Here is a 15,327-nt window from a genome sequence, read left to right on the forward strand (position 1 = left end):
CTTCTGTTAGAAACCTAAAATTATAAGGGCGCCTGGGTGGCTCAGTCGTTAAGCGTCTGCCTTCGGCTCAGGTCATGATCCCAGGGTCCTGGGATCGAGCCCCACATCAGGCTCCCTGCTCATGGGAAGCCTGCTTCTCCCTCTCCCACTCCCCCTGCTTGTGTTCCCTCTCTCGCTGTCTCTCTCTCTGTCAAATAAATAAATAAAATCTTAAAAAAAAAAGAAATCTAAAATTATATGGGAAAAAGCTCCAGGAACATGTTTTAATTTTTTATTAGGTTTTCTGAGGGTGGGGTATGTGGAAGGAAAAAAGGAAGGAATGACAGTGTCTCTGGTTATATTTGTTTACTAGTAGCTATATTTCATAGAACATTAAAGAATTTAATTTTTTTTTTTTTACAGGAGCAGCGAATGAAAATTGACAGAGAATTTGCTTTATGGCTGAAGGACTGTCATGAAAAGTATGACAAACAAATAAAATTTACATCTTTTAAAGGAGTAATTACACGTCCTGATCTTCCTTCTAAAAAGCAGGGCCCCTGGGCGACATACTCAGCAATAGAATGGGATGGAAAAATATACAAAGCAGGACAGCTGGTAGGTTTAACTTATTTCTAGATTCAGTTTTTAATAGAATTTGAAACTAAATTAGATGTATTAGAATTTAACAACAAAATAATGCATGTATTTGGCTCCTCAGGAGCCAGGAAAGAATGAAAAGGTCAAACTGATTTTAATTACATAATTTAACATGGCAATTTTTAAAAACCTGTTTGTTCCTCCAAAGTCTCAGCAAGGTTTTTATTTTTTTCTTACACTAAACTTTACTCAAATGCAGATTCTTAGTTTTTTTATGTAATATGAAGTAATGAGTTTTTTACTAAATTTTTATTAAGTACGTGCTGCTTGTAAATCTGCTTGTTGACTGTATTATGGAGAATGAAGAGATCTAGGAGAGGTCTTTTGTTCTTAGGGGTATTATAGTCTAAAATCAGACATAACCTACACATAAGTAATAGTAAATGAGAAGGGAATAAATGCCGTGGAAAGAGAGGAAACTGGCAGTTTGGAAGGAGAAGAGAGGATTTTCTGACTTTGGATGGGCCTGGGAGAAGAGCAAATCATGAAATTCTTTGGGCAAGAAGTGGCATTTGTACGGACCTTGAAAGAGGTAGAGGCTTGGGTGTTTGTACAGATATTACAAAGGTCGAAGGGCATCCATTTACTCTGTAAATTCAAGTCATCATTGTATATTTAAAGCTTTGGAATTGGATGTGATCACTAGAGAGGTAGTGTGTGTAGCTAGAGCCTGGCTTTTCCAACATACAGAGGGGTTAGAATGAAAAGGATGAGCTAGCAAAGGAAAATAAAAGGGATAAGCTGATGAGATACAAGGAAACTAGGAGAATATGGTATCCCTGAAGTCAAGCGAAGAGTTACAAGGAAGAGGAAGTGATCACTTTTGTCAAATTCTGTATGGTTGTTGAGTAAGGTGCTTTCTCAGAGACCGTAATCTGAGCACAGACGATACAGGTAAGTGCAGTGAGACAGCCAGTAGTAAAGTTGGATTGTCCTGCCATCTGTTGTGTGTGGAAGGAAGTAGTTTAGAAACGAGCTGAAAATGTAGATTGTGTTTAAACTCTGGTAGTCCTTGCCGGGAGTTTCTGAATTGGACTAATGAAAATTATCCTTAGATTTTTAAAGCCAAGTAAGGGAAATACCATAGGCAAGCTTTAAGCCAATTAATTTGAAAGAAATAACTTGTAAGAGTTTGTAATTACTGTTCAGTAGTCTGAAAGCAAGATTTTATGGGGAGAAAAGGGTTTGAGGTATGTTGGCTTTCATAATTGATTTTGAAGGATTTATGGACCTTTAGACAACATGCGTAGCTATGACATTTTTGTATGAAGAAGCCACTGTGTCTTTACAAAGATTTGTTAAGAGTAAGTGGAAAACTTATATAAGTAAATATAAATAAATATAACTTTATTAGAATGCTTTTTTCAGTAATTTTTCTGATAGATACTGAGTTTTTCCCTTGGGTGAAATAGTTCTTTGAAATAGTTATTAATATTAATTCTGTTTTAGTAAATACTAAAAGCCTTTTTTCTAAAAACTAAATATTAGGTCAAGACAATCAAGACACTCCCTCTCTTTTATGGAAGCATAGTAAAATTTTTTCTTTATGGTGATCATGATGGAGAAGTATATGCCACAGGAGGAGAGGTTCAGATTGCAATGGTAAGATAGCAAGTAATAAAAAATTTTTATTGAAAGTCTCTTGGTACTGCTTACTTTTGTTTAGTGCTGAAATAAAGGTACAGTATTTTATATTTTGCTAGCATTTGTTTTTATCTGTTGGATAAAGTATTGTTAGCATGAATTTTTATGTTTCTTATTTGGTCTTTTAAATAATCTGTAGAGCTTAATATCTGTATGCCCAATATTTAACAAACGTGTATGTTATTTCTCGTGTCAAAGTAATTTTGTCAAGCATTTGTAAATTTGTAAAACGTTTCGTCCACATTGGAGTAAAAATTGGGAGCCAGAATTCTTTCTCAAGAATGAATAACTCCAAAATTAAAGTGGGCTTTGTCCTTCTACCATGTTCTTGTTAATATTTGAATGATATTTAATTATGCCTAAGGAGGTTACATGAAAAATAGAAATAAACACTGTGGTATAATGTAAGAATAGCTATTATGTTTTATATACTGAGTTAGGGTAAAACATGTTTCTTCCAAAGAAACAAGTTTTCATGCAGCTGAATTTGAATAGTTTTTTTTGAAATGTTGATATAAATTTTTTATTCAGGAACCTCAGGCGCTGTATGATGAAATAAAAACTGTGCCAATTGCAAAGCTTGATAGGACAGTTGCTGAGAAAGCTGTGAAAAAATATGTAGAAGATGAAATGGCAAGGTAATTCACATTTCAAAATGCGGGATAAGAATAATAAACTAAAAAATGAATTGTGGTGCTTTTAACTACTCTTGAGCATGTTGTTATGAACACATAATAGGACATTTGTAATCTTAGATTTATATATTGTGATGAACTTCTTGCTGTTAAAAAAATGAGAGCTCTGGTTGTAAAAACAGAATCCTGTATTTGTTTTATATAAAATTTCCTCCTTTTTCTATATCTAAAGTATTACTGTTACTACAGGCACTATGAATCTGGTATGGTAGAAAACAACTTGGTTTGACCTACAACTAGAAGAAAATTGTAGTAACTGTTGAGAGGTAAAGATTAGTACAAGAGAAATAAAAGAAAGTAGAAAAACAAAACTCTTTGTAGCTCTTGTTTTATTTTTTATTTTTTTAAGGTTTTATTTATTTGACAGGGAGGGAGGGAGAGGGAGAGCACAAGCAGGGGGAGCTGCAGGCAGAGGGAGAAGCAGACTCCCTGCTGAGCAAGGAGCCTGATGCAGGACTCGATCCCAGGACCCTGGGATCATGACCTGAGCTGAAGGCAGACGCTCAGGCGCCCCGTTTGTACTTCTTGTATAGCTAATGATGCAGTCATTTTTATTCTTAGTGAATCTAATAATTCTTCTATTAAAAGTTTATCTTCTCGGGGCGCCTGGGTGGCTCAGTTGGTTAAGCGACTGCCTTCGGCTCAGGTCATGATCCTGGAGTCCCTGGATCGAGTCCCGCATCGGGCTCCCTGCTCGGCAGGGAGTCTGCTTCGTCCTCTGACCCTATCCCCTCTCATGTGTTCTCTCTCTCTCTCAAATAAATAAATAAAATCTTTAAAAAAAAAAAAGTTTATCTTCTCTTCCAAAGGTAACTTGTATCATAAAAGAGCTGAAAAACCACAAAAAAATGGACAATTCCTGGCTCTTAATACCAAGAGATTTTGTATTACTGTTTCATTAGCCACAGTAATGGTTAGGAAGGAAAAAATTTTTAGATTATTAATCATATAGAATTTTAGCTTTAACTTTTCAAAATATATCAGAAATAAGTATTAAAGTTTCCAGTGACTTCTGTTTATCTAATTAAGACCATAATTAATATAGTTCATGAAACATTAATATGCTGGTTTCGTAATAGGCTCCCTGATAGATTGTCAGTAACTTGGCCTGAAGGAGATGAATTATTGCCAAATGAGATTAGGCCTGCTGGAACCCCCATTGGTATGTTGTTGTTTTTTTCCCCTTAATACTGAAAAATGCTTTTCGTGTGCTTCACGTATTTAATATGTAAAAGACTGTGACAAATTAAAATGCAATGTTAAGACCTAGCAGGCTCATCCCTGTTTTTGGGTGTAACTAAGACATTCTTATTTTAAATTTTGGACTGATAGGTGCATTAAGAATTGAAATACTGAATAAAAAAGGAGAAGCAATGCAAAAGCTTCCAGGAACAAGTCACGGAGGGTCAAAGAAACTCCTGGTTGAGCTCAAAGTTATATTACATTGTAAGTATACAAACTAATTTGGATTTTTTTTTTAATTTGGATCTTTAATATTGTTCTTAAATGTGTAATGCAGGTTTTAATATCTTCATATAATTATTGATCTAACAAGCTGATAGACACAGTAGATTTATGTTCAGAAATTCAAATGTGTTACGACTAATTTTTAAATTGATATTTTTGTGGGGTTGTTTTTTTTTTTAACTCTATTCTGAATTTTCCCAAGTTGGTAACTGTGGACTAAAATAAGATATGGTGTATATATGCATAGGAATTTGTACTAGATAGGAATTCAGATTAGATAATCCATAAAATCTATTGTAAATCAAAAAACTATGGCTCTGAACCTGTGTGCTAGAAATACTTGCTTTAGATTATAGGCCTGGTATAGGAGAACTGGGTATTATTGCTTATCTTGTATTTCCCTAATTTGAATAATCTTGTTTGTTTCTTCTCCATTGTTTTTGTTTTGACTGCCTAAAGGAATTTTTACTTCTTATGTTTAATAATCTATTCTATCATTATATACTTGTGTGTCTCATCCATGGATTTTAAAGGCACAGTATTTTCAGTATATGTTTATTTCCAACATTTAAAAACTAGTCAGTGATCATTTATACTTATAAATGTGTTGTTAGGTGTCTCAGCATTGAACAGTTTGACTAACTTATTTTACTGAAATACTTGCATTTTTGGCCTCTGTGACACGCTACATCATATTTCTCCAAATTTGTGTGTGTTTGTGTGGCTTAAAACAACATACATTTATTAGAGTTCTGTAGATCATACATTCCAGATGGAGTTCATTGACTAAAATCAAAGTGTCAGCAGTATTGAAGGTTGCCTGGGTTGCTCATTTGGTTGGGCGTCTGCCTTTGGCTCAGGTCGTGATCCCAGGGTGCTGAGATCGAGCCCTGCACTTGGGCTCCCCTCTCCCTCTGCTGTTCCCCCTGCTTGTGCTCTCTTGCCCTCTGTCAAATAAAATAAAATCTTAAAAAAAAAGGTGTCAGCAGGATTGCATTCCTTCTGGAGGCTTTAGGGCAGCCTTCCCTTTTCCACATTCTAGAATCCATATACTTGGCTTGTGGCCCATTCCTCCATCTTCAAAGTCAGTAGTATAGCATTCTCCAGTCTCTCTGTGACTCTGACTCTCCTGCCTCCCTGACCCTGTATTATTTTTTTTCATTGAAAAATTTATTATGTTAAAATATATAAAACATAAATTTATGATTTTAACCATTGTAAGATATACAGTTCATTGGCATTAAATACATTTATACTGTTGTGCAACCATTAACCATTGTCCATCTCTAGAACTTTTTTATCATCCCAGACTAAAACAGTAGTAATAACGTCCCCATCACTCTGTCCCCACAATCTCCTGGTAATCATTGTTCTACTTTCTGTCTCTGTGACTATGATTCTTTTAGGTATCTCAATAAAATACATGAAATCATATTCTAGTGTATGTATGTACTATATTTTGTTTATCCATTTATCCATCGATGGACACTTGGGTTGCTTTCATGTTGAGGTATTGTGAATGATGCCACTGTGAATATTGGTACGCAAATATCTGTTTGAGTCCCTTATTTCAGTTCCTTTGGATACATACCCAGATGTGGAATTGCTAGGTCATATGGTAATTCTAATGTGTAACTTTTTGAGGAACTGCGATACTGTTTTTCACAGTGGCTGCAGTCTTTTACACCCCCACCAGCAATGCACAAGTGTTCCAGTATCACCACATCCTTGCTAACACGTTTTCTGGTTTTTTTTGGTAAAAGGCATCCTAATTGGTGTGAAGTGATATTTTGTGGTTTTGATTTCCCCTAATGATGAGTGAAATTGAGCATCTTTTTGTGTGCTTATAGATATCTCTATATCTTTTTTGGAGAAATGTCTATTCAGATCCTTTGCTCATTTTTTAACTGGATTTTTTATTGTTGAGTTGTAGGAGTTCTTTACATTTGGATAATCCTTATCAGATACTATATAATTTGCAAATACTTTCTTTTCATTCTGTGGACTGCTTTCTCAACCTGTTGGTGGTGTTTTTTGATGCAGAAAATGTAATTCTGATGTAGTCCAATTTTTTTTTTTTTTTTTAGATTTGAGGGGGGGGGGGGGAGGTGGGGGGGGGGGGGGGGGGGGGGGGAGGGGTAGAGGGAAAGAATCCCAAGCAGACTCTGTGGAGCCTGACATGGGGTTGGATCTCATGACCCTGAGATCACCACCTGAGCTGAAACCAAGAGTCAGACACTCAACCAACTGAGCCACCCAGGCGCCCCCAGTTTTTCTGTTTCTGCATTGTTGCCTTTGGTATTCTATCCAAGAAGTCATTGCCAAATCCAGTGTCAGGAAGCTTTTTTTGGTCTAAAATTAGTTTTATCATTTTAGCTCTTACATTTAGTTCTTTGATCCATTTTGAGTTTAATTTATATAGATCAAATTTTTTTGCATGTGGATATCCAGTTTTCATGGCACAAATAATCAGAAACACTGTTCTTTCTCCATTGAATGGCCTAGGCATTCTTGTCAAAAATCATTTGACCATACATTCAAGGGTTTATTTCTGGGCTCTCTGTAAGTCTCTTCTTATGCCAGTAGCACATTGTTTAGATTACTGTAACTACGTAGTAAACTTTGAAAGGAAATGTGAGTTCTCTTAACTTTGTTTTTCTTATTCAGGATTGTTTTGGCTGTTTGGGTCCCTTAAAATTCCAAATACATTTAGCATGGGTTTCCTATTTCTGCAAAAAATGGTATTGGGGTTTTGATAGGGATTATATTGCATCTGTAGATCAGTTGGATGTTATTGTCATCTTAACAGTCCATGAACATGATTTTGTATCGTCCAAGTGTGCTGAATTTATTTATTGACAGATAATAAAAAATAAAGTCACTTGAGGGACGCCTGAGTGACACAGTTGGTTAAACATTCGACTCTTGGTTTCAGCTCAGGTGGTGATGTCGGGGTCATGGGATTGGGCCCCATGTTCAGCTTCCCACTCGGTGTGGAGTCTGCTTGGATTCTCTCTCCCTCTCTCTAAAATAAATAAATCTTCAAAAAAGGTTACTTGAAATAATAATCCTTTTTTAATGTTGTCATGTCACCTACTTGATGTATGTTTGGTTTTGTTTATGAATTGCTGTATTTTAATTCTGTTTTTTCAATTTTTAAGTCATTTACATAATTTCAAAGTCAGAAATAAACCTTCAGAGAAGTTATGTCATCCCTCTACTCTGTTTACTTCCTCCCTGTTTAGGTAGTAATTTTATTAGTTTTTGGCTTATCTTTCCTGTGTTTCCTGCTATAATGCCGAGTAGGAACAAATATATCATTTCTTACCCTTCCTTACAAAAAAGGTAGCATATTTTATGTGTGTGTGTGTGTGTGTGTTTTTACTCCTTTCTCATAACAGTAGGTCATTAGATCTTAGCAATTTGTGTGTGTGTGTGTGTGTTTTTACTCCTTTCTCATAACAGTAGGTCATTAGATATTAGCAATTCTATATAAATAAACTGTGGTATTTTAGTCTTGAAAACTCTTAAGGAAAATTATTTTTAATATCAAAAGAAAATTATCTCTAATCTTTTGTACCAATTAATCTTATTCACAGATACATTTTTAAGAATTGAAATAAAGGAATTTTAATGAGCTGAATGAGTAATTTTCATTATGCTGTTCACTTGCATAGGATAGCTTTAGATCCTTTGATGAAGTTTCAAAACAATTTCTAAAAATGTACAACAAATAAAGATATTTGATGCCAGTGTGATATTTCATATTCATGTTGTGTATTCAGTTTCTCAAGGTATAAATATTTCTTTTTTCTTTTATTAAGCTTCAAATGGAAATAAAGAAATCATTTCACATATTAGTCAACATGGAGGAAAATGGCCTTACTGGTTTAAAAAAATGGGTGAGTTATTATTCTGAATGTTAAAAATTATATCAGTATTATGTTGACTTGATCTTTAATTTCTTCTTAATTTGTCCAGAAAATATTCAGAAGTTGGGGAATTATACATTGAAATTACAAGTTGTATTGAATGAAAGTAATGCAGACACTTATGCAGGAAGACCACTACCATCAAAGGCAATTAAATTTTCTGTTAAAGGTAAGTGAAACACTATATACCTACATATTATACTAAAGGTGGCATTTTAAATAAAGGGAGAATAGATAGATAGGTAATTCAATAAAAGATGTTTGGCCAATTGTGACCATCATGATCTTAAAATTAAGGCTTTATGATTCTGCTTCATAATCGTATTTCTTTAAGTTTTTATTTAAGTTACAGTTTTAATATGCAGTGTAATATTAGTTTCAGGTGTACAATACAGTGATTCAGTACTTCTGTACATCACCCGGTGCTCATCACAAGTTTACTCCTTAATCCCCATTTAATCCATCCTCTTGCCTATTTAACCCATCCTCTTGCCCCCTCCCCTCTGGTAACCATCAGTTTGTTCTCTATAGTTAAGAGTCTCTTTCTTGGTTTGCCTTTGTCTCTTTTTTCCCCTTTGCTCATTTGTTTTGTTTCTTTGATTCCACATGGGTGAAATCATATGGTATTTGTCTTTCTCTGACTTATTTTGCTTATTAGCATAATGTAATCCCTAGCTCTGTCCATGTCATTGCAAATTCATAATCATATTTCTTTAAAATTTTTGAAGGGATCATCATTTACTTCTCTTGTTGCTGGTAACATCTAAAGCTATTCTGATTCCTGACTTTTGTATGTGTGAGCTGTTCTGCCCACCACCTCCATCACATTCTTCCCTTTTCCCTGATGCCCAGCTGTTTGGAGAATCTCTTTTTGTTCTACTTTCTGAAATTTTAAATTCTAGGAATTTTTCTTGAATCACTTTGATTTCCTACTCTGTTTTCTACATCATCTCGTATTAAGACAGTGGACATCTTGACTGGTGTACTAATATTCTTTTTTTCTACTTTCTTATTTTCCTGTGTTATGGGAGATTCCTTTAACATGACATGCTACTACACTTTCTATTGAATTTTTCCTTTCTGCTGTCATTTTTTATTCTTTGGCTATTCCCTTTTCAAAGCTTCTGTGCCTAATTCATGAATTCAGTGTCTTTAATAATTCTCTGAGGGTATTAGTGGTCTTTTTTGAAATATTTAAACTTTTTTATAATCTGTTTCCTCCATGTTGGTTTTTTTTATGTTTGCCCTTTCATATAGTAGATGCTCTCTTACATGTCTGGTGATTTGCTTACATTTAATCATAGGACATTTGAAAGCTTTTCTTTCATTTGGAGTGATTATGGGAATTTTTAGCTTTTCTCTTTTGGGCTGTCTAGATTCCCTAAAGTAGAGCTTCTGGTCTTCTGCTAGGAGGGTAAACACCTGACTGCCAGCATTTGGGGAGCAAGCTGAGGAAGGCTGTTGGGGGGTCTCATATCTACTATATAATCTTTTACTTGGTATTTTCAGCAAACCGTGACACTTTTAGTAGTGCTTTGTCCCTCACTTCTTAGCCCTACTTTTTTTTACCTTCGTCAGAGAATAAGCCTTCTGTCTATTGCTGGGGCTAAGGAAGGCAGTTGACTGGTTCTGTGTATTGAGGGATGGGGATCTAGGGAACTCTTTTCTTTCTTTTTTTTTTTTTTTTAAAGATTTATTTTAGAGAGGGAGAGCGCACAAATTGGGGGGAAGGGCAGAGGAAGAGACAGAATCTTAAGCAGACTCTGCACTGAGTGTGGAGCCCAACACGGGGCTGGATCTCACGACCCTGAGATCAAGACCTGAGCTGAGATCATAAGTTGGACAGTTAACCAACTGATCCACCCAGGTGCTTCTACCACATTCTTTTAATAGCTGCAGAACACATTCCATAGTATAGACATGCTATAGCTGAAGCAATTTTCTATTAATGAACATTTAGGTTGTTTCCAATTTTTTGGCTATTACAAACCATGTTTCTATATGGAAAAAATTTATGCTGTTTTGTGTACATGTGCTAGAAATTCTCTAGGGTGGATAAAAAGTAGAATTGCCAAGCTGACATGTATATGCCCTAACATTTTAAATATATATTTGCTCTTCCAAAATGTTGTGCCAGGGTACCTTCACCAACAGACCATGAGAGTTCTAATTTCCTTATGCTCATTCCTGGCCAGTGTATGTATTTATCCTAGTTGGTGGTTAAATTATTTATTAGATTTTGCACCTCTTCTCACTTTTCTTGGGCTCCCTATGTCATCTGTGAAAACCTATTCATTTGCTGTGCCCATTTTAACAGTTTAAAGCTGTGGTTCTCAAATTTGACTTTCTATCTTAATCATCTGGAGAGCTTTTTAAGACACTGGTCTGTGGGATATCACTCCCAGAGTTTCTGGGTTTGAGTGAGCCCTAGAATACACGCTTTTAATAATTTCTCAGAGGATGGCTAAAACTGACTAGAGAACACACTTTAAGAAGAACTGGTTTATAGAAAGTTTTTATGTATTCTGGATTTTAATCCCTTGTTGCAGTGTTGTACATATTTTCTCCTATGGAACATCTCTTTTAACTTTGTGTATTTTAACTAATAAGATATTTTAAACTTTATCAAATATATTCTTTCATAGCTGTTGAGTACAGTAGTCCCCCTTGTGTGCAGGGGGCGTGTTGCAAGACCACTCCCAGTGGTTCTCTTGAAACTGCAGATAGTACCAAAATCCTATATATACTATTTTTTTTCTGTATATGCATACTATAATGAAATTTAATTTATAAATTAGGGACTTTAAGAGATTAACAATAATAATAAACTAGAACAATTATAACAATATACTGTAATAGAAATTATGTGAATATGGTCTTTTTCTTTCTTAAAATATCTTATTTTACTACTATACTTACTCTTCTTGTGATGACGTGAGGTGATAAAATGCCCATCTGGTGAGATGAAGTGAGGTCAATGACCTAGGAATTGTAACATAGTTTTAGGCTACTGTTGACCTTCTGACAGTATATCAGAAGTAGGATCATCTGCCTCTGGACTACAGTTAACCACAGATAAGGTGTGGGGGGCTGATATTATGTTTTGCCTTAGTTTTTCCTATGATAATGTTATAAACTTATTCTTTATTATATTCTAATAATTTCATAGTTTAAAAACCTTTTTTTCTTCCTCTAGAATTTTACTTTTATGTATAGTGAGATAAAGATCTAACTTTTCCGAAGTGGCTTATAGATATAATTTATATAAGTTTCTCACAGATTTAAAATGCCATCTTTATTGTAGTTTAGGTTCCTGTATATAAAATATGGCTGTTTCTGACCTATAATGAATTTGTTTCTCATGTTTACTTTTTTTTTTTTTTTTTTAAGAGGGTAAACCAGAGAAGTTTTCATTTGGTCTTATGGATCCTCCTTTTCGTGTTGGAGTCCCATTCAATATCCCTCTGGAGTTTCAGGATGAATTTGGTCATACTAGTCAACTAGGAAATGATATTCAGCCAGTTTTTGAAGCAAGGTAATTTGAAGGATCAACCTATATGTGACTTTTCATATTTACGAAGCATTGTCTTTTTTAGCTTAAATTATTTATGTGTTTAACTTCACATTTGTCATTTAAAGTCTTTAGTGTGTTTTATAAGATCTGGGGGATTTATTAAGCCCTAAGCTATGCTTTGTGACTAGAGTGTCATATATAAAGTGCTTCACTAAAGTTTATTTTGACTGAATTTGCTGTGAAAGTTGTTTAGGTGAGACTGATAGACTTCATTTTGTTTTTTTTTTTGCAAGTATATGAAATTAGGACTACTTAAACTTAGTGGTATTGCTCACTCTAATAGGTTTTAAAACTGGTAGTACAATTTATTTTGATTTGTTTTTAAAACCATAACAATAAAGTTTATGGTTTCCATAGAAATTTGGGTCTTTCCATAGACTTTACCTTTATTTAATAGTTCTTTAGAGTATTGTGATTGACTTATGTTAAGAAATAACTCTGAGAAACTTAACAGTGTTGTCCACTGATATGGTTGAGGGTGTTCACTATTTCCCGTTATCTTTTTAAGGTGCCTTGGGAGAAATTCTTGTTCATTCTGAAGAGCATGAATGCTAAGTGTTTCTTTTTTGCATTAGCTGCCAAATTGGTCTTTTTGAGCCCACTTTTTATGTATGCTTTCTTCTGTTGTCTCTATGTACTTTTTCCCCTCGTGTTGTAATCATTCACTCTTTTTTTTATTCTTTTTTAAAGGGTCTGTCCAACAAGAAGATCTAACAATTGTAATTGTTCACTCTTAATCATCTGAGCATGTGCTATATTCCAGGCACTTGCTAGCTAGACCTATAGAAGTGATTAAGAACATAGTATTTGTCTTCTAGAAACTCACAGTGAGATAGTTTAGTGATTAGATTTATAGCATGGTTAAGTTCTTGGAAAACAATACATAGTTACAAAATTTTTAAAATGAGTTGCAAAAAGTGATTCTTTTGACCTATTGCATTCATTTGAATATTAAACAGTAATGGAATAGTTGAACACTTGAATGTGTTTGTTTAAAAATAAAACACTGGAAGTATCCCTTCTAGTCACAATTGGAAAAATATTAGCGCATTATTTGATACCTATTATTGATTATAACTCCATCATCCTATCCTTGATAGGATATTCTTACATGAGAAGTCTCTGTCACACGTACATATTTATATTTTGGGTTTTGAACTTAAAAAAAACCCTGGTGGCATGGCTGTGTGAATTTATCTTCAACAAAGACCATTTCCTTAGTGGGTTTCTTTGTTTTTTTTTTTCAGTGTTATGTGAATTAAAAAAAATCATTCATGCATGTAGCTTTAGAGAGTCAAGTAGTTTGGTAAGGCTTATTATAAAAGAACAGTTTCTCCTCCCTCTGCCCTCTCTGCCCTACCCACAATCCACTTCTCAGAGAACCCCTTTCGACTTTCTTATTTGAATCTACTGGTAACTACTGCCATATATCTAAATTTTATATTGCTATTTCTTCATTCTTCAGTTTTAGGCATTCTCTCTTGATTTAATGGCTATAGACAATGACGTATTCTCTTAATACCACTTCTGTTACAAATAAGCTTCCTTCCTGTTCCTCTGTTCCTCAATAAAGTTTATATTGTGGCTTGGTCAGTATTTAGTCCTTGCTTTATTGCATTTATGTAAATACTAGTCACTTACTTTATTGTACAACTTTGTTGCTACTATACTTTTTTCTTTGCTAAGTTTATGACAGATTAAACTCTGCCAAATTGGTCTCTTCTTATGATGTTTTAAGTGCATAGATAATCTATCAGTTTCATATTTTTGGAGACATCTCTGTCATCATTGTTTGCTCTTTCTGAGGTCCTTATTTTTTGGTACCGAGCCTTCTGGATGCTTCTCTGATTTTCCTAATTTTTCTGTTTTTCTTTTTGTGTTTCTACTTTTCTTTCTGACAGATATTTTTCAACTTTATCTTTACAACCTTTCCATTGGGTTTTTCCTGCTGCTCTATTTTTTTTTAGGATTTTATTTATTTGTTAGAGCACAAGCAGGGGGGAGCGGTAGGCAGAGAGAGAAGCAGGCTCCCCACTGAGCAAGGAGCCCAGTGCACGGGACTCGATCCCTGGACTCCGGGATCATGACCTGAGCAAGCCAAAGTCAGTTGCTTAACCGACTGAGCCACCCAGGCGTCCCCCCTTGCTGCTCTGTTTTTAATATCCCAAGAGTTTTTCTTGGTTTTCTGAACCTTTTTTTTGTAGATCTTGTTCTTATTTTATGAACGTAATACGTTTTGTCACTGTTTGCTCTTTCTGAGGTCCTTATTTTTTGGTACTGAACCTTCTGGACTGCTTCTCTGATTTTCCTAATTTTTCTCTTTTTCTTTTTGTATTTCTACTTTTCTTTCTGACAGATATTTTTCAACTTTATCTTTACAACCTTTCCATTTGGCTTTTCCTCCCCCATGGTGTATCTTTTACTTTTATTCCCTCATCTTACCCCTTGACAAGAGTAAAATGTTTACACTGTAATGACCTACATGTGGTCACAGGCTATTTAGGAATGAAATTGCTTATGGTAATAGATTAGGGAATCTTTAGTGTATATTTTAACGAGGTTACATCATAATACTGTACTTGATTATTTAGACTAAAATTGCTATTTAGTTTAATAAGTGCCAGAAACTCTCTAACATCTCACTGGATAAAAGATTTGGGAAAAAAAAAAAATACATGGCGAAGTCTGAAGATTTCCCTAAACCTGGCCTATTTGGATATTTCCTTTTCTTGACCTATGTGCATGGTCTAGCATTTGGTTATTTCCTGCCTTGTATCTTATTTAATAAATGAAGCTTTATATTTTATAATTTATCATTTACAATGTTTGGCCCAGTGCTATCACTTACAGATCATTTGTCTTTGTAAAAGAAGTTCTTGGGAATTTTCTCCTATTGAATTATTTATTCTATTTTTTAAAATACTATCTTATTAGAAAAGTAAACATGAGAATGGCATATGAGAAGGTTACACATTTGCAACTTATTTATAGGTAATGGAGGGGAAGTTAAAAAATAATTTGTTTTTTTCCAGTGGTTTATCTTTACATTATGAAGAAATAACCAGAGGACCGAATTGTGTGATTCGAGGTGTTACAGCTAAGGGCCCTGTAAACTCTTGTCAAGGCAAGGTAAGCATTGTACATAAATGTTTTAATACATGCTTATTTCCTGTATGGTAAAAATGAAGTGGAGAATTTAAAATGGGATGGGTTAGCCTGGTGATGGGTATTAAAGAGGGCACGTCCTGAATGGAGCACTGGGTGTTATACGCAAACAATGAATCATAGAACATTACATCAAAAACTAATGTAATGTATGGTGATTAACATAATAAAAATAAATAAATAAAATTGGATGACATATTTTTCTAACAGG

The 15,327-nt window shown here is 34.5% G+C and overlaps 1 protein-coding gene across 4 annotated transcripts in view; it reads left to right on the forward strand.

Moving 5' to 3' along the window:
• Positions 1-15,327, forward strand: part of SMCHD1 (structural maintenance of chromosomes flexible hinge domain containing 1) — a 145,009-nt gene that overhangs the window by 47,746 nt on the left and 81,936 nt on the right. For all 4 annotated transcript variants that reach the window (XM_032421494.1, XM_032421492.1, XM_032421495.1 and 1 more), the window contains 9 exons: positions 403-597; positions 2,128-2,241; positions 2,815-2,921; positions 4,058-4,140; positions 4,311-4,424; positions 8,270-8,347; positions 8,427-8,546; positions 11,768-11,912; positions 14,984-15,080. In XM_032421494.1, coding sequence (XP_032277385.1) covers positions 403-597; positions 2,128-2,241; positions 2,815-2,921; positions 4,058-4,140; positions 4,311-4,424; positions 8,270-8,347; positions 8,427-8,546; positions 11,768-11,912; positions 14,984-15,080 — 1,053 coding nt within the window. The remainder of the gene's footprint in view (positions 1-402; positions 598-2,127; positions 2,242-2,814; positions 2,922-4,057; positions 4,141-4,310; positions 4,425-8,269; positions 8,348-8,426; positions 8,547-11,767; positions 11,913-14,983; positions 15,081-15,327) is intronic.

Source organism: Phoca vitulina, unplaced genomic scaffold, assembly GCF_004348235.1.
Source record: "Phoca vitulina isolate PV1807 unplaced genomic scaffold, GSC_HSeal_1.0 scaffold24, whole genome shotgun sequence".
NCBI lineage: Eukaryota > Metazoa > Chordata > Mammalia > Carnivora > Phocidae > Phoca > Phoca vitulina.